This window comes from Salmo salar, chromosome ssa04, assembly GCF_905237065.1.
Source record: "Salmo salar chromosome ssa04, Ssal_v3.1, whole genome shotgun sequence".
Lineage (NCBI taxonomy): Eukaryota > Metazoa > Chordata > Actinopteri > Salmoniformes > Salmonidae > Salmo > Salmo salar.
The window spans coordinates 41,344,227-41,364,431 of NC_059445.1; the positions used below are offsets into that span (position 1 = coordinate 41,344,227).

Genomic DNA, 20,205 nt, shown 5'->3' on the forward strand with positions numbered 1-20,205 from the left:
ATCTGCATTGACCCCATCTTGCTCTGACTCTATGTACACTCACAATAATATATATATATGCACTATACACACTCTCACACAAAACCCAAACACATTCACATACACTACATACGCTCACACACATAACACACACACACACAGTTTCACACTCATGCTGCCCTTACTCTGGTCTTTATTTTTATTTGTATTCTTATCTAGTCACATTACCCTGCCTTTACGTACATATCTACCTCAAATACCTTGTACCCTGCACATTGATCTGGTACTGGTACTCCCTGTATACAGCTTCATTCTTGTTACTATATTTGATTTTTTTTACTCTGCATCGTTGGGAAGGGCTCGTAAAGCAAGCATTTCACCGTAAAGTCTACACCCGTTCTATTAGGCGCATGTGACAAATACACTTTCATTTTCTATCTCACACACCGTTCTTTATTAAAACCTCAAATGCACTCCCACAGAAAAGCCATAGGGTGTGTACATGGGTGTAATGCTGCATGTGTTTGTGTTTGAGAGAGAGGGAGAACGAGAGCGAGATAAGGGCCTCCTACACATCCCTGCACACTGAAGCTGTAAATGACAAATGCGTAGCATCACTTTGTTACAACAGAAGGGACTCAAAGGATTTGGTCAGAGAGTTATGAGCACAATATACTCCCACACAGACAACGCTACAGAGTACAAAGAGGAGCTACAAAGGAAGATTTTTATCACATTATTGGGACATACGGTCTGTGATTCACGCATTTCTCAGAGGCCAAATGTGTGGCTGCTATATCCTCATTCCAGAAATCCAAGCGTTATGTTTGTAAGTGCCAATGTTAGCAAATGCGTAAAGAATCCGTGAAAGAAACCATCCACTGAATTGAGAAAAGTCTCACTCAAGAAATAGAGTTTATAATTTCTCCCCATCTTGCCAGCATAAGAGTTTCCATTTGGCATTCTGGACAGAGAGGTGACCATCCTGATAAACTGGTACCAAACAAAGCTTTTGATGAGAGTCAGACTGCAAATGCTGGAACAGACATGGACCATATGACCATACCAATTCACTTCTTTGACTCCATAAAGCAGTTTATCTAGAGATTCTTAGGAATAAGCCTTCACTCATGGTGCACCCCCCTTTAAAATGGATGTCTATGTTCAATATTACATTGAAACCGATCTATCATATCTATTTCCATAGAAACTCACACATCTCCATTTTTCATTTAGATCATTTCAGATACATTCCCAGTTTCAAAATCCATAGGAAACCACCGGAAACCATACCAAATATCAAAATGACATAGCTGTATCTGACAAATCTATCATCAGAGCAGTCAGTCAACCAGTCAGTCAACAACCACTTCTAATTGGTGCCTACCATTATATGGTGCGGATGCTTCTTGGCTTTCCGGACGTTGTTGATGAACCGCCGGCCCATTTTTTTGGCATACCACACGGAGACGAACATCCTGCCTGAGTGCTGAACACTGAGCCGCCGTGGGGAACCTAACAAACACCGTTCACCTCCCAAAATGATGGACGAGCCGGATAAGTGGGTGGCAGAGAGAGAAGAGAGGAGGTGCTCTCAAGGGGCGTTTCCTCTCAAAAAAATATGACAAATTCATTAACCCATATTATATCAAGGCAGTTTGTCTGCCACATGACAACATTATTAGGAATGTCGGTATAGTCTGGGAATATCTCGATATAAGTGAAAAATACTTGTAACATAACCTCATACTAAACATGCACTTTCAGATATTGCAAAATTAGGCCAGCCTACTTCAACAATAGAAAGACAAAAATCTCAACAATACCCCTGATATCAAGCATTGGGCTGGGAACGCAGATAGCTTTACATTCAAAGCCAGACAAACACTTTTAAATCCGGGGGAGCCACAGTCCCGGGCTGGGTACCAAAATAACTCTGGAGAAACGGGAGAGAGTTTGGACTCCGGCGACAATGTTTCTTCCACCCCCTGCTCTGCTGTGTAATCCAAGTGTGGAGTCGGTCATTTGAGGAATCCCCAACACGGCGGTTTGAGTGGGATTGTATAGCCTACCTGTCGGTCTGATAATCAGGCTACTGTTCAAATATGAGCAATAGCGCTATTTTTAACAGCTGTCAAAATAGCCAAGCCTACGAATAGCCTACGACCGGGCTACGTATTTGCCATTCAGATCGAACTGAATATGGCTGCATCTAATTTGGGAAAACAAGCTAAAAACACATTCGACATCTGGATATCTCGTTCTGATCTAAAATGGGTTATTCTGAGGAGCGCGACCGGTGTCTCCCTTCGAGCTCCATCCTCCGCTTTACAACAGCCCGCTGTAGTCTCCCTCTCCTGAGCGAATATCCCCTGTCTCTTTACCCTTGTCCTGTGCTCACTGAGATACAGTTTATGATGCTGCAGCGGCTGCTGCACCCCCTCCCACCCCGGGGAAGTGGGAAAGTTTTATGGCAATTATGATGGCGGGGGAGGGGAGATGATTGTGTTAGTGGTGTCGATGTTTGAAGAGGGTAGAGGTGGGGTTGGGGTGGGGACTGTGGCACAATGGGTGATAAACCTACATTGACATTTTAATCTAAAGTGAAACCCACTGCAATATGATTGGTCATACATGTTTAATATCCCCGTGGTCTGCTCAAAGCATAATCTGCACCTCTCATCAACTAAACATGGCATAGCAGCAACCCACTCTACCATCCTAGAGTTTACACAGTGTTATCCCAATGCAGTGCAGTATGTACTGCCGACATGCAGCCTTCCAATGAGCTTGTCCTCTCTAGCAGGCAGCCCCAGTCTGTCTTTCAGCCAGTCTGTCTGTCTGAGCTGAGTTTGACAGTGCTCCACTTCCAGGCTTGTCCGACTCTACAGGGCTGTCACTTTACCACAATATCACTGGGACCAGAGAGCACTTTAACATTTAATTCAATATTCTGTTTGTTTGTTTGTTTCTCTCTCTCTCTCTCTCTCTCTCTCTCTCTCTCTCTCCCCCCCCCCCCCCTCTCTCTCTCTCTCTTTCTATGTCTGTGTCCTCCCCTTCCCTCCTCTCTTCCTCCCCACTCTGCTGCAGCCAATAAAGTGAGCACCATGGACAGCAACACAGGACAGAGATGGAGCGCTAAGTAAATGCATAAGTGCACGCACACACACACAAGCGCACAAACACACACTCACACATGCACACACACACGTACACATGGGAGTTATGTAAGAACATGCAAAGCTGACATAGTCATTGTGTATGTGTGCAATTCAGAGGGTGAGCGGGCAAGACAAAAGATTTAAGTGCCTTTGAACAGGGTTATGGTAGTAGGTGCCAGGCGCACCGGTTTGTGTCAAGAACTGCAACGCTGCTGGGTTTTTCACGCTCAACAGTTTCCCGGGTGTATCCAGAAAGGTCTGCCACCCAAAGGACATCCAGATAACTTGACACAACTGTGGGAAGCATTGGAGTCAACATGGGCCAGCATCCCTGTGGAACGCTTTCGACACCTTGTAGAGTCCATGCCCCAACGAATTGAGGCTGTTCTGAGGGCAAAAGGGGGTGCAGCTCAATATTAGGAAGGTGTTTCTAATGTCTTGTACACTCAGTATATATGCACAAGGGCACGCGTTCACACACACACACACACACACACGCACACGCACACGCACAAGCACACGCACAAGCACACACAAGAGTTATGTAAGAACAAGCAGAGCTGACAGCCTCACTTTGGTAAATACAATACCTTTCTCCCCCTCTTACCTCATTTTCTCTCACTTCCAATTACAGTGCCCACTCTACTCTCTACTCTCCCTCCCACTACGATCCCCCCTCTCCTCCATCTAATGCTGACGATTCTCTCCTCTTCTAACGTGCATCGTCTTTGCCTCCCTCTGCTCTCTCCTCTCCCCTCCCCAGTAGACCCGAGCTGCTCCTGCACAGTAATTACATTGGAGCTGCAGGGACGTCTTTAAACATTTATTAAAGAAAAGTAAGGAAGACGGAGAAAATGAAGATACAAGTCAGATACAGAGAGGAGTGCAGAGAGAAAGAGGGAGGGGGAGGAGAGAGGCAGGGAATAGGGAGAATGCAGGGCCCCGGTGGAATACACTAGAGAACATTTTTAATTGAATTCCTGCAGAAAAAAAAATGACTGGGTTACTTTACTGTAACCCAAACATGGCAGTTAATCTGAGGGTCAAACGACTGAACTCTAATAGTATACATTACAGGGGAGAGAGGGAGAGAGGAGAGAGGGAGGATGCTGAGCACAGGGTGAGGGAGCAGTCGAGTGATAGAACAGTATAGTGTAGTGAGGAAAGTAGGCTAATGTTCAGTGTAGTGCAGTGGATAGGGGGGAGTAGTATTGGGTAATAAGGAACAATATAGTCATGTATAAGAAGGGTTGATTAGGATCAGAGTGGTGATAATACAAAAACACACCATTGGATTGGCGCTGACAGCCAATCAGTCAAATTCCTGTCAGAAGGCCCAATCATAAACAGATCTAATTTAGACCTCATTTAGATCTCAGACTGAAAACAGCCTTCAGGGCTCCAAGCCAAAGCACCGAGACCCTGGTGCCGTCATCTCCATAACTGAGGAGGGTTAAGCCAGCATCCTTACAACAACAAAAAACACGTCAAATTTGCGGTTTAACATGTTGATCTTAAATTTGACGTGTAACCGTATTTTCACATGTATTACATTTAGAGTTCACATGTTAACACCACTTTTTCACATGTGAGGAGAATAACATGTTTTCCACGTCATACGTTCACGTGTCCGAAAACCACATGTTTTTTTTCCCCACGTAACTTTTTTTTTGTAAGGGCAGGGCCATCTCCTGTTGCCATGCCAACCCACTGCAGTGCTTCCTGAGGCGATCCTACCCATAAAGCATAAGAACAGTGCAGAACAGGGCAGGAGTCCTCAGTGTTGTTGGCAAACTGAGCACATTTAAGCACCTAGCAGCCAACGACATCACAACTGCTGCCATCTGCCTATAAAACCACATCAATGTCTTCCTGTCAATGCAGAGGCAAGAGTGTGTGTGGCTGCGGGTGTACGTGTGTTGGGGGAGACATCATTTATTGGATAACTGCTGACCGTCTGGGGAGCTGAATCCCTCAGGCGCACTCTACACAATGCAGCATCACACCCCAGCTCATATTAACACACACACACACACACACACACACACACACACACACACACACACACACACACACACACACACACACACACACACACACACACACACACACACACACACACACCGCCATATGGGGATAAATGTGTTAAAACCTTTTTTTCCCTCACTCCCTCCTCACCCTTCCTGCCTTCTACATTTCAAATGAGCTGCATATACACTCAGTGGCCAGTTTATTAGGTACACCATCTAGTACTGGGTCAGACCTCTCTTTGCCCCCAGAACAGCCTGAATTCTTCGGGCATGGAAACATTGCTCAATTGTTATTAAGTGACATAATGTTCCCCACACCATTACACCACCGCCACCAGCCTATACCGTTGACACCTGGCAGGATGGGGCCACGGACGCCAAAGGAACTGGGACTCGTCAGACCAGGCAATGTTTTTCCACTCCTCTATTGTCCTGTGTTGGTGATGGCGTGTCCACTGGAGCCGCTTCTTCTTGTTTTTAGCTGATAGGAGTGGAACCTGGTGTGGTCGTCTGCTGCAATAGCCCATCCGTGACAAGGACCGACGAGTTGTGCGTTCTGAGATGCCATTCTGCACCCCACTGTTGTACTGCACTGTTATTTGCCTGTTTGTGGCCCGCCTGTTCGCTTGCACGATTCCTGCCATTCTCCTTCAACCTCTCAACAACGAGCTGTTTTCGCCCACATGACTGCTGGATGTTTTTTGTTTGTCATACCATTCTCTGGAAAACTCTAGACACTATCGTACGTGAAAAGCCCAGGAGGCCGGCCATTTCTGAGCTACTGGAACCGAGGTGCCCAACCTGGTCTCAGAGCATTTCATATTATTCTGTATGTAAATCCGAGACACTCCATTTAGTATGATATGTTACATTTTGTATGGTATGTATTCATTTATGGATGGCCATCACCCTTTTTGTATGATATGTTGCGAATTTGTACAACGTATGATATGTTACAAATTCTAGCTAGGTGGCTAACGTTAGCTAGGCTAGAGGTTAGGGGTTAGGTTTAAGGTTAGCGTTAAGTTTAGGAATTTGGTTAAAGGGTTGAGTTTAGGGCTAGGGGGAAGGCTTGGTTAACATGCTAAGTAGTTGCAAAGTAGCTAAATAGTAGTAAGTAGTTGAAAAGTTGCTAATTAGCTAAAATGCTAAAGTTGTCCGTGATTAGATTCCAACTTGCAACCTTACGGTTACTATATAATGTCTAGTCTATGAGACCAAGCTGGCGCGCCTGGCATCATCAAAGTCGCTTAGGTAACTCTTAGGTAACTCGTTTTGCCAATTCTAACGTTCAATCGAACAGTAACTGAACGCCTCAATGCCAGAATAATGGTCCAACAGCAACTTCAATTTGATCACTACAACTCTGCCCCTCATCATTAAACATATGCATCACTGTTTATGCAGCATGGCCACCCTTTCAAGGTTATAAAAAAAGAGATGAGAATTCCACAGTTAAACACTGCCCCCTCCTGGCCACAGTCAAGCCTTTCTGCACTGGCCTAAAGCGCCTTTGAAATATACAGTACTTCACAGACGGATTATCCAAATATCCATATCCTGTAGATAGATCATTGACACAATATCACAACTGACCTTGGCAATCAGCCAGTCAAATAGACTAGGCAGCCAATGCTTCTCAGGTCGGGACCAGAGGGAGTGCAGCTACGACTGGAAGTTACTTTTCGTAGCAGGTTAGGAGAGAGTTTGAACTAACCCTAAACATTTTCTCAACCTTATCCTAAGTCTCCTAACCTGCCACGCTAATTATCCTAACCTGCTGAGTAAATCACCCTAACCTGCTATGAAAACGTCTCTTCCGGTCGTAGCTGTACTCCCTCTAGTCAGAACCTGCTTTTCACCATAAAATAACAATACTAGGAGCTTATCACACATTTTTTCACCTGGATTCAAAACAGAGTGAAACTTCACACATAAAAGAAATACACAGACATTAGCCAAGAGGATACTGCAGAAGATGTAACACCGCTCCGTAGCAACAAACATAATCTGCAATGTGAGAACGACCAGTCCAGATGTTGATTCTGTATGATCATGACCACATCATGACCACATCACAGACAATAGAGATCCTATTACATTACTAGAGGGGATATGTCATATGCCCTCAAAGTTCCATAATGGGGTAAAAATGGCAGACATCCAAAACCAGTCTAACTGGAATGAATGGCAGTAGAGGCATAGGGGATGCATTTCCTGCTTTTACTTATGCAGGAAAATGAAAGTAAGGCATATGATTTATCAGAAATTGTGTAATGGAATTATAGTCAACCTAAAATAAAGTCATATAATTATAAATACAGTTTATAGAGGTGTTATACAATTTTTTTGTATAAATAGCCTCTAAAATATATTTAAACAGACCATAAATGTCACAGATTTCTTGGAAAGCTGTGAGTGCTATTATCTGATACAATATCAGTACTTGTTGTATTTACAACTAAGTCCTATCATCAACTGATTCCAGACAGTGTCTGGCTGTGGATTGACTTCATTGTTGAAATGGAATGTTGGCATACTGGCAGTTAATGTGAAAAATGAATGGAATCATTCCTTCAAAACTGTCTGGCTAGCTAATTAACATACATACAGTGCAGATAAATTCTTCACAGTCATCGTTTTACACAAAATCTTAACACAGCACTGGCAAACCATGGTTGAACAACTCCCTGCCCAACATGGCTAACCTTTGGACCATCATATGAAGGTTCATGTACATTCTAGTATTCTAATTCCTAATCATATGTCACGGATGAGCACTATGACCACAGCGAAGATGACCTCATTATTGCAACAGAGAGTAAACTGTGATAATACAACCAAGCTTGACTTGCAGGACTCAAAATGATGTCACAATACAGGACTAGTAAAGATGTAAGAAAGCCACTGCGATGATGATGATGATGATAGAACAGAAGCGCTGTGAGCATCAGGAGGTGCTGTGCTCTTACCAGTGTGGAAACAGCAGAGGTGTACATAGGATTGTGGCCTGACGACATCAACACCGGCTGCAAAACAACAGAGGAGGGTAAAGGGTAACTAGAGGAGGAGAGGGGTAAAGAGGAGGGGGTAACTAGAGTAGAGCAGGAGAGGGGTAAAGAGGAGGGGGTAACTACTGGCGAGGAAGTAAGAAACAAGGAAGGGGGTGAGCTGAGAGGAATCGTTAATAGCACAGCAAAGAAAGCGAGTCGGGATAAAATAGTATAAATGGGTGGTGAGTAATAATCAGGTAATACACTGAGAGGTTATATTGCAGAGTGGTAAGCAGGTAAACATCCAGAAAGAAGTGCCCAACCCAAACCAGAAGGAGGAGGAGTGACGTAAGTAAACAAAGGAAGGATTATACAATTATTCAACGGGAATAGAAGGGGGTTAGTATTGTTTGTTCAAACAGGGCAGGGTGGTAGGAAAGAGAGGGAAAGCCAGACGATAAGAAGACGAGAAACAAGAATGGAATCGGGACATGGATGTGGAAATGCAATCAGGTTTTGTGCAAAAATAATATGAGATAAAAACACAAAAAACCTGCAGTCACCATCATTATTCCTGCAATGGGGTGTAGCGTTTCATATCATAAACTGTAGAACGGCTTGGTCTCTCCTCGTCCAATCAGCAACTAGGACCGGAGTTATCCACTTTAAAATAAACACTGAGGACCACTGATGATTATTGTACCATTAAAGCCAGACTTGTAATTGTTTTTGATGTCAACAAACAGAACATTTCGCCTGAAGTAAATTCAGTTTCTCCAGTGCAGAAATTGAGTTGCTGTTCCTCTTTCTTAACACATGAGGGGGCAAATGAGACCTTGATAACGGATCTAACAGCCTCAAAGTGGAGGCAACAAAGTAGGGCACTATTCCAAAGTGGTGCAGGTGCAGTAACCTCGCACCTGCATCACTTTGTTCCCCCGGTGTCACAGGGAAGCCAAGAAGATCCTCAAGGACCTCAGCCACCCGAGTCACGGCCTGTCCACCCCGCTACCATCTAGAAGGCAGTGACAGAACAGGTGCATCACATCTGGGACCGAGAGACTGAAAAACAGCTTCTATCTCCAGGCCAAAAGACTGTTAAATAGTCACTACTAGCAGGTCTCTGCCCAGTACCCTGCCCTGAACTTTAGTTACTGTTACTAGTCAGCTACCACCCGGTACTCAACCCTGCACCTTACCGAGACTGGTGCCCTCAGAAAGTATTCACACCCCTTGATTTTTTTCATATTTTGTTGTGTTACAGCCTGAATTTAAAATTTTAAATTTTGTCACTGGCCTACACACAATAGTCCATAAGGTCAAAGTGGAATTATGTTTTTAAAAAAAATATATATATATATATATATATATATATATTAATAAAAAAGTATAACTGAAATGTCTTGAGTCAATAAGTATTCAACCCCTTCGTTATGGCAAGCCTAAACAAGTTCAGGAGTAAAAATGTGCTTAACAACTCACATACAGTAATAAGTTGCATGTTTAATGTATTTTTTTTATGACTAACTCATCTCTGTACCCCACACATACAATTATCTGTAAGGTCCCTCAGTCGAGCAGTGAATTTCAAACACAGATTGAACCACAAAGACCAAGGTTTTCCAATGTCTCGCAAAGAAGGGCCCCTATTGGTAGATGAAAAGGAGACATTGAATATCCCTTTGAGCACGGTGAAGTTATTAATTACACTTTGGATGGTGTATCAATACACCTAGTCACTACAAAATTACAAGCGTACTTCCTAACTCAGTTTCCGGAGAGCATAGAAACCAGTCAGGGATTTCAAGAGGCCAATGGTCACTTTAAAACAGTTAGAGAGTTGACTGGCTGTGATAGGAGAACTGAAGATGTAGTTACTGTTTTTAGTTACTCCACAATGGCAACCTAATTGACAGAGTGAAAAGAAAGAAGCCTGTACAGAATAAAAATATTCCAAAACATGCATGCTATTTGCAGTAAAACTGCAAAAAAATGTGGCAAAGCAATTCACTTTTTGTCCCGAACTCAAAGTGTTATGTTAGGGGCAAATCCAACACAACACATTACTAAGTACCACTCTCCATATTTTCAAGCATAGTGGTGACTGCATCATGTTATGGATATGCTTGTAATCGTTAGGGCCTGGGGACTTTTTCAGGATAAAAAATAAATGGAATGGAGTTAATTAAGCACTGGCAAAATCCAAGAGGAAAACCTGACTTAAATCTACTTGAAAATCTATGGCAAGACCTGAAAATGGTTGTCTAGCCGTGATCAACAACAAATTTGATAGAGCTTGAAGAATTCTGAAAAGAATAAGGAGCAAATGTTGCACAATCCAGGTATGGAAAGCTCTTAGAGACCAGATCCAGAAAGACAGCTGTAATTGCTGCCAAAGATGCTTATACAAAGAATTGATTCGGGTGTGAATACTTATGTAAATTATATATTTCTGTATTTCATTTTCAAGAAATGTGCACAAATGTTTAAAAACATATTTTTCAATTTGTCATTATGGGGTATTGTGTGAAGATGGGTGAGAAATGTTTTTATTTAATCAATTTTGAACTCAGGCTGTAAGTCAAGGGGTGTGAATATTTTCAGAAGTCACTGTAAATCGTCATTGAACACTGGTCAATTTAATAAAGTTTACATACTGTTTACCCACTTCATTTGTATATACTGTATTCTAGTCAAGGCTCATCCTAAATAAAGTGCATTCGGGAAGTATTCAGACCCCTTTTCCACATTTTGTTACGTTACAGCCTTATTCTAAAATGTATTTAAAAAAATGTGTTTCTCATCAATCTACACACAATACAACATAATGACAAAGCAAAAAAACGTTTTATATTTTTTTTTGCAAATGTATAAAAAAAATCTAAAACTGGAATATTACATTTACATAGGTATTCAGACCCTTTACTCAGTACTTTGTTGAAGCACCTTTAGCAGTGATTACAGCCTCAAGTCTTCTTAGAAATGATGCTACAAGCTTGGCACACCTGTATTTGGGGAAATTCTCCCATTCTGCAGATCCTCTCAAGTTCTGTCAGGTTGAATGGAGAGCATTGTTGCAAAGCCATTTTCAGGTCTCTCCAGAGATATTCGATCGGGTTCAAGTCCGGGCTCTGGCTAGGCCACTCAAGGACATTCAGAGACTTGTCCCGAAGCGACTCCTGCATTGTCTTGGCTGTTTGCTTAGGGTCATTGTTCTGTTGGAAGGTGAACCTTCACCCTAGTCTGAGGTCCTGAGCGCTCTGGAGCAGGTTTTCATCAAGGATCTCTCTGTACTTTGCTCCATTCATCTTTCCCTCAACCCTAACTAGTCTCCCAGTCCCTGCCGCTGAAAAACATTCCTACAGCATGATGCTGCCACCACCATGCTTCACCTTAGGGATGGTGACAGATTTCCTCCAGACGTGACGCTTGGCATTCAGGCCAAAGAGTTCAATCTTGGTTTCATCAGACCAGAGAATCTTGTTGCTCATGGTCTGAGAGTCCTTTAAGTGCCTTTTGGCAAACTCCAAGTGGGCCATCATGTGCCTTTTACTGAGGAGTGGCTTCCGTCTGGCCACTCTACCATAAAGACCTGATTGGTGGAGTGCTGCAAATTGTCCTTCTGGAAGGTTCTCCCATTGTCACAGAGGAACTGGAGCTCTGTCAGAGTGACCATCGGGTTCTTGGTCACCTCCCTGACCAAGGCCCTCCTCCCCCGATTGCTCAGTTTGGCCGGGCGGCCGGCTCTAGGAAGAGTCTTGGTGGTTCCAAATTTCTTCCACTTAAGAATGATGGAGGCCACTGTGTTCTTGGTTACCTTCAATGCTGCAGACATTTTTTGGTACCCTTCCCCAGATCTGTGCCTCGACACAATCCTGTCTCGGAGCTCTACGGACAATTCCTTCGACCTCATGACTTGGTTTTTGCTCTGACATGCACTGTCAACTGTGGGACCTTACATAGACAGGTGTGTGCCTTTCCAAATCATGTCCAATCAATTTAATTTACCACAGGTGGACTCCAAGTTGTATAAACATCTCACGGATGATCAATGGAAACAGGATGCATATGAGCTCAATTTCAAGTTTCATAGCAAAGGGTCTGAATACTTTTTATTTGTAATACTTTTGCAAAAAAAAAAAAAACGGGTTTTCGCTTTGTCATTATGGGGTGTTGTGTGTAGATTGATGAGGAAAAAAACGTATTCAATCAATTTTAGAATAAGGCTGTAACGTAACAAAATGTGGAAAAAGGGAAGGGGTCTGAATACTTTCCCAATGCACTGTAACTACTGCTGTACACACCTTTTCTATTCATATACTGTCCATAATGTCTACATACTGTACACCATCATATACATCTATATTTATATTCCACACTCTGAAATTGCTCGTTCTAATATTCATATCTTTCTTCATACCTTTCTTTTATTTTTTTTTGTGCGATTTGCGTGTATCGTTTTCTATTGTTAGGTAGACCCTGCACTGTTGGAGCTAGAAACATAAGCATTTCTCTAGAACCCCGCAATAACATCTACAGAATATGTGTACGGGACCGATCAAATGTTATTGGAATTGATTTGTCACAACGTAGAGATGATCATGAAATGCATGTGACGTATTATCAGCAACAACACAACCCGAATCAGTGATAATCTAATCCAGCCTAAATCTATACTAACCAGACAGTCCCACTGAGGGGCATTTGATACGAGCAGCATATACAGAGAACTAAAAAAAGAGAGACATCAAGTCCCCTTAGGCCCTGTGGACAGGGAGCGTAGGACGATTCAACTGGACCGATGATGTTTCGGTGACGTCATATTGCAAAGGTCCAAATGTGACGTCGTAGACACTCTCAGTGATGTCATAATGATCTTTCCCTCAGGTAACTTTATACGGTTTGCGATCGTTTTCACGGTCCTTGACTCTACCCTCCTGCCTACTGGATCGAAAATAAGTCCAGGAAAAGGCTGAAGTCATATTATTCATGTCACAGTACACAAAAGAAATCCAACACACCGACTGACTGAGACACACTAGACAAACTGTGAACGTTGGTTACAGAAACATAGACAAATGTAAATGCGTGTTTCCCAAGAGAATGCACGGAGAGAGAGAAGGACAGGAAAAGATGTAGAGTGATAGAAATAGACAATTCTGTATAGATCAGAGAGGAAGAGCCTGGTATCCTTTCAACAATGAAAATATCATTGGGGTGTGTATACATGTGTCTGCTTGTGTCTGTGCATATGGGTCATTCTACAGAAGTGGTGCAAATTGGGTGTTCAAAGTATTTTTTTTAACCTATTTCTTCCAAACGTCCAGCACAAGTCTTCCAATATATGTCATATAATACACACACACACATTTTGTATTGCATATTTGACATTTTACCTGAATTGCTTACCACCCCACTAAATGTGTCACTACTGAAACTCTGACAAAGTCGCAATAAAGAGAGAATCATGCACAGTATTGATCATTTTGATTAACCTATTACAGATTCATTTAATAAATTGTATTTGCATATCAAATTCACAAAATAGTAAAAACATGATTTTTAAACAGATTTTCAAAACCTTATAATTGAATTAAGATAAATATAATCTCTATTGTTCTCTGTAAAAGGTTCAGTGTTGACTGTATGAATCTGAAACTTGTTGATTGATTGAATGACTTATGCATCTAATTAATTATGTTGTCAGATGTTTAAACACCTATCATTATTTTGGCAAAATAACAGGCGTTTCGGTGTCAAGTGTCAATCATAAATAGAGGACTCTGTATGGGTACAACTCGTTTTAGTGTAGCTATTACCATTGAGGGCTTCCACTATATAAAAGTAGTCAACTGGGTGGGGATTCCTATGGTTTGGGAGTGATCAGCCAATGCCTATGGTTTGGAACCAAGACCAAGATTTATACCAGGACATTGGTCCCAAGATCCAGATCCAGACGCAGTGAGTTGAGACCATGACAAGGTCAAGGCAATAGTCCATAGGCCCTTTCTTCAATTGTCAGAAACTCAAGTAGAGTGAACTCGAGTACCGTACAGGACATTTACATTTTAGTCATTTAGCAGAAGCTCTTATCCAGAGCGACATACAGGAGCGATTCGTGTTAAGTACCTTGCTCAAGGGCACATCGACATATTTTTAACCTAGTCGGCTCGGGGATTCGAACCAGCGACCTTTCCATTACTGGCCCAATGCTCTTAACTGCTAGGCTACCTGTCTCACTCTATACAGTATAGTACAGTAGAGTAGAGCACAGTATAGTACAGAAGAGCACAGTATAGCACATTATAGACATCTATGGTTTGGTCAAATAGTTGTCAATGTTTGGGCTGGTTGGAGCCCCCTCTGCTGGCTATGCATCTCAATTCTCTCCACTACCCACATGGTGGTCCTCTGTAGCTCAGTTGGTAGAGCATGGCGCATGCAACTTTAAAATGGAAATAGCCTCAATGGTGCTGCCTGCCCGTGCTGTCACAGACACCATAATAGCACAGATACAAAGATGAGTCCTCTATATATCTCTATGACGTCAATTGTTTCCATTGTGACTGTTTCATTTTGGACAACTTTGACTTATTTTCGACTTTAAAGAATTATCATAGCTAACATAGGCTGGGTATCTTTCATTTGGACAGATGTACATCCCAGCAAACCCATATTTTTTATCCTAAAACCGTACTTAAAATATTTATTGATATTGTAGATGTTCGGTAGTGAACTTCTTAAAAATTAGGGTTGTCCCGACTCAAAAAAATCTTCAAACAAGAGTATTTTTCCAGACACATATCCCATGTGTTTTAATCAAATCAACTATATGCACTGAGCTTGTCTGACTCGCTGCACTGTGTTTAAAAAAAAGACAGCGAGTGACTGTGACGAGCACCCGTTGTCTCTCTCTCTCTCCTCTCTGCTGCAGCGACCACCACAGAACATCAACAATATTTATCACGCTGTCCATGTTGCTGAACCTGCAACATAATTACAGCTATTTCTGACTGAAAAGTTCTGTTACCAAAATCCCTCATTTGTTTAGGAAAAACATTCCCTCAACCCTTGCTCTCTTTACGTGACACATATATGCATCACATGCATGTGACCAATAGGGCCTGACCTATAGCATATCATAATCACATCAATAAATTGGTTATAACAAACTCTGAACACCGTAACATGTGACAGCAAAATGGATGCAGAGGACGTGACAAATAAACTCTCGAAACGGGGGAATGTTTACTGGTTGCTCAGGAGGTAAAGGGGAAGTCAGATGTGTGGAATAAATTTGACTAGTGATAAACTAGTGATAACGACATCACATATTATTATAATGATGATCATAATAATTGTAATAATAACATTTTTTTTTTAAAGTGTAAAGCTTTTATTACAGCATAGCAAAGTTGTTACAGCATAGCAAAATTAAAAACAGCCAAAGTTGTTAAATTGCTAATCCAACATGTAATGATTGAATGAGGCTTGTTGCTCATGGAATCAATAGGCTATTAAACACACTCATACAAGCAACACAAGCAGGATCTGTCATACTTCTGTAGATACACTACATGACCAGAAGTATGTGGACACCTGCTCGTTGAACATCTCTTTCCAAAAATCATGGGCATTAATATGGAGTTTGCTGCTATAACAGCCTCCACTCTTCTGGGAAGGCTTGGGGGCTTGCTTCCATTCAGCCACAAGATAATAAGTGAGATCGGGCACTGATGTTGGTCGATTAGTCCTGGCTCGCAGTCTGCGTTCCAATTCAACCCAAAGGTGCTTGATGGGGTTGAGGTCAGGGCTCTGTGCAGGCCAGTCAAGTTCTTCCATACCAATCTCGACAAACAAGTCAGTTTGTATGGACCTCGCTTTGTGCACGGGGGCAGTGTGATGCTGAAACAGGAAAGGACATTCCCCAAACTGTTGCCACAAAGTTGAAAGCACAGACTAATCTAGAATGTCATTGTGTGTTGTAGCGTTAAGATTTCACCTCACTGGAAGTAAGAGGCCTAACCCGAACCATGAAAAACTGCCCGAGACCATTATTCCTCCTCCACCAAACATTACAGTGGGCACTATGCATTGGTGCAGGTAGCATTCTCCTGGCATTAGCCAAACCCAGATTCATCTGTCGGACTGCCAGATGGTGAAGCGTGAGTCATCACTCCAGAGTTCGCATTTCCACTGCTCCATAGTCCAATGGCGGCGAGCTTTACACCACTCCAGCTGACACTTGGCATTGCGCATGGTGAGCTTAGGCTTCTTAGGCTTGTGTGCGGCTGCTCGGCCATGGAAACCCAAGCTCCCGACTAACTGTTCTTGTGCTGATGTTGCTTCCAGAGGCAGTTTGGAACTCGATCGTGAGTGTTACAACCGAGGACAGACAATTTTTACGCGCTACGTACTTCAGCACTTAGCGGTCACATTCTGTGAGCTTGTGTGGCCTACCACTTCGCGGCTGAGCCCTTGTTTCTCCTAGACGTTTCCACTTCACAATAACAGCACTTACAGTTGACCGGGCCAGCTCTAGCGGGGCAGAAATTTGACAAACTGACTTGTTGGAAAGGTGGCATCCTATGACGTTGCCATGTTGAAAGCCTTATTGTGGCGCTCTAAACATGCGCATATTCCCATGGGAACATTGCTTGTGCAACTTGTCTTACAGGAATGGCATACATACGAGGCGAAAGCTTCAGTCTACCTAGGCATTGATGTAAATATATCCCGTCTGATTCCCAGTTCATCCACTAGACAGCAGTAGGAGATCACATGACGTCTCTTGGACAACTGGGTAGTGAGTCACACTGGTCAAATTTCAAGCCTGACATCTTAAAAGGACCTTAGCAATCAGGGCTGTCAAGTTATGGAGTTATTTTTGTTGTTGAAATAAGACAAACTTCTTTTCCCATTCACTTGAACTATTGCAAACGATAAGCTAGATCAATGGTGCATGTGGCAGATGCATGCAAGGTAATGTGGATGGAGAAGGAAATGCATTGCTTTACAAAGACCGTCAGGGTGTACCCTTTCCAGGCATACTAAATGTTTGCACTTTCGGTGACTTGAACTACATTGCATACTCTATGAACATGACCATAGTGCATGATTTCTGTATTTTATGGGGAGGGGTGTTGGGAGAGGGAGATTTTATGACAATGCCAGCAGTAAGATTTGAGTTCGATTTCCAAAAAGACAAGTACTGTAGCTTTCAAATGATATGTCACTTTCACATTTTTTTACCAAAAAATGGGGGAGGGGAGTACCACCCAAATATCGCCGGACCCGGTCCAAAACAATCGCTCAGAGTTTAACAGGTACAATGATTTTGTACAATATTAATTAAACAATATATTTGTTATTGCCTTGGATTGATTTAGAACATACCATGATGTAATTAAATGTCCTAAGTTTGGAGACCTAACTGTTTATTTAAATAGTTCTTTTGGGGGTGGGACTGAAATTTGCACCACTTCTGTAGAATCACCCATACACACCCATTAATGTGCTGTAGTATTAATGTACTGTAAGGTGACTGTGTTCACGTTTGTACTCATGTCAGTAGTGTCCTTTGGCTGCATGCCCATGAGCTTTACTGTAGCCTCTATATTCTCCTTGTCTTGGGGCTTAGCTCTCACAATCTCTCCCTAGCCACAGATCCGACCCCGCTTGCTTACAGTTGCACTAGGGTCGGACGGGCTTCCTGTGTAGATTAAGACAGGTATGTTTTCCTGAGCCAGATCTCGCACCGGCCCCCGCGATGTCTTAATCTACACAGGAAGCCTGTGCGGCCCTAGTGGAGCTGTAAGCAAGTGGGATGGATCTGCGGGCTACATCTCTCCCAGAGCAGAGCGACGGAAGAGAGCAGCGAGGCAAACTGTCCGACATGGATGTGTTGTTGTATGACACACAGTTAGTTGATCCTGCTGGGTGAGATGAAGGCTATTTTTGTAAGTAACACCTTGTATGTGCGCCCAGTGTGACAGTAGTGTTTGTGTGTGGGTGGTACCATGCATTGAGGGATGTGTTCGCTTGTGATTGTCTGTGTGTCCTTCTTTAAAGGGGAGATGTATGTGTGTAGTGTGTAGTTATAGAAATGTGTGTGTGTCCTACCTTGATAGGGGAGATGTGTGTGTGTGGCGTGTAGCCATGCATTGCCTCCATGGCGGCGAGGTTCTTGTCACTCATGTGAAGCATTTCAGCGCTTTTCCCTTGACCCAGATGGGCTGGACTGTGCTCCAAGGGGGGCGTCTCCTCATCCTGGTACCGGTACTTCTACAGAGGGATAGAGAGAGGACGAGAGAGAAGGTGAGAGAGAGACGTGGGGAAGGACGAGAGAGAAGGTGAGAGAGAGACGTGGGGAAGGACGAGAGAGAAGGTGAGAGAGACGTGGGGGAGGACGAGAGAGAAGGTGAGAGAGACGTGGGGGAGGAAGAGAGAGAAGGTGAGAGAGACGTGGGGAAGGACAAGAGAGAAGGTGAGAGAGACGTGGGGGAGGACGAGAGAGAAGGTGAGAGAGACGTGGGGGAGGACGAGAGAGAAGGTGAGAGAGACGTGGGGGAGGACGAGAGAGAAGGTGAGAGAGACGTGGGGGAGGACGAGAGAGAAGGTGAGAGAGAGACGTGGGGGAGGACGAGAGAGAAGGTGAGAGAGACGTGGGGGAGGACGAGAGAGAAGGTGAGAGAGACGTGGGGGAGGACGAGAGAGAAGGTGAGAGAGACGTGGGGGAGGACGAGAGAGAAGGTGAGAGAGACGTGGGGAAGGACAAGAGAGAAGGTGAGAGAGACGTGGGGGAGGACGAGAGAGAAGGTGAGAGAGACGTGGGGGAGGACGAGAGAGAAGGTGAGAGAGACGTGGGGGAGGACGAGAGAGAAGGTGAGAGAGACGTGGGGGAGGACGAGAGAGAAGGTGAGAGAGAGACGTGGGGGAGGACGAGAGAGAAGGTGAGAGAGACGTGGGGGAGGACGAGAGAGAAGGTGAGAGAGCGTGGGGGAGGACGAGAGAGAAGGTGAGAGAGACGTGGGGGAGGACGAGAGAGAAGGTGAGAGAGACGTGGGGGAGGACGAGAGAGAAGGTGAGAGAGACGTGGGGGAGGACGAGAGAGAAGGTGAGAGAGACGTGGGGGAGGACGAGAGAGAAGGTGAGAGAGATGTGGGGGAGGACGAGAGAGAAGGTGAGAGAGACGTGGGGGAGGAAGAGAGAGAAGGAGAGAGAGACGTGGGGGAGGACGAGAGAGAAGGTGAGAGAGACGTGGGGGAGGACGAGAGAGAAGGTGAGAGAGACGTGGGGGAGGAAGAGAGAGAAGGAGAGAGAGACGTGGGGGAGGAAGAGAGAGAAGGAGAGAGAGACGTGGGGGAGGAAGAGAGAAGGAGAGAGAGAGACGTGGGGGAGGAAGAGAGAGAAGGAGAGAGAGAGACGTGGGGGAGGAAGAGAGAGAAGGAGAGAGAGAGACGTGGGGGAGGAAGAGAGAGAAGGAGAGAGAGAGACGTGGGGGAGGACGAGAGAGAAGGAGAGAGAGAGACGTGGGGGAGGAAGAGAGAGAAGGAGAGAGGGGGGTTAATGCTATTAGGTATCACATATCAGGGGTAAATCGTGTTAATAACAGTTATCATTTCAATGCAGACACTGTGCCTGTGGAACAAAACAGAGCCGACATCTCAGCAAAATGTAACTCATATCCATGTCAACTTTCTGTGCTTCTGTGGTTGTTACACTTTTAATGCACCAACCAAGAAAGAGCCTTAGCGATGTGTTTTTAACTCCGTCCCGTAAAGGAGGCCGGGCGGCTCCGACGTGGTTCCATTTATGCACAAAAATAACAAAAACTGTTGTAGCAAACCCACAAGTGCATCTGAAGGCTGTTTCTGGACAGAAAATGGGGCCCTAAATGGGGCCACTGTGAAGTAAATCTAAGACCATTATCTTCCACCACCAAATGGAGCAACACCACAGCAGCACATGACGCCTACCTACCCAGCAAGATAACACTCTGTTACTAACCAATAACCATAGCTCCTACCCTACTGACCTCCA

The 20,205-nt window shown here is 43.9% G+C and overlaps 1 protein-coding gene across 10 annotated transcripts in view; it reads right to left on the bottom strand.

The window, feature by feature from the left end:
- LOC106603100 (disks large homolog 4) overlaps positions 1-20,205 on the bottom strand; it is a 92,726-nt gene that overhangs the window by 37,957 nt on the left and 34,564 nt on the right. For 5 of the 10 annotated variants that reach the window (XM_014196317.2, XM_014196315.2, XM_014196318.2 and 2 more), the window contains exons 2-3: positions 18,286-18,447; positions 8,143-8,199 (exon numbers count right to left, since the gene is read on the bottom strand). In XM_014196317.2, the coding sequence (XP_014051792.1) occupies positions 8,143-8,199; positions 18,286-18,447 (219 nt within the window). Of the gene's footprint in view, positions 1-1,366; positions 2,387-8,142; positions 8,200-18,285; positions 18,448-20,205 lie in introns of those variants that run through there. The other 5 variants (XM_045716938.1, XM_045716937.1, XM_014196314.2 and 2 more) reach the window with 2 other exon arrangements.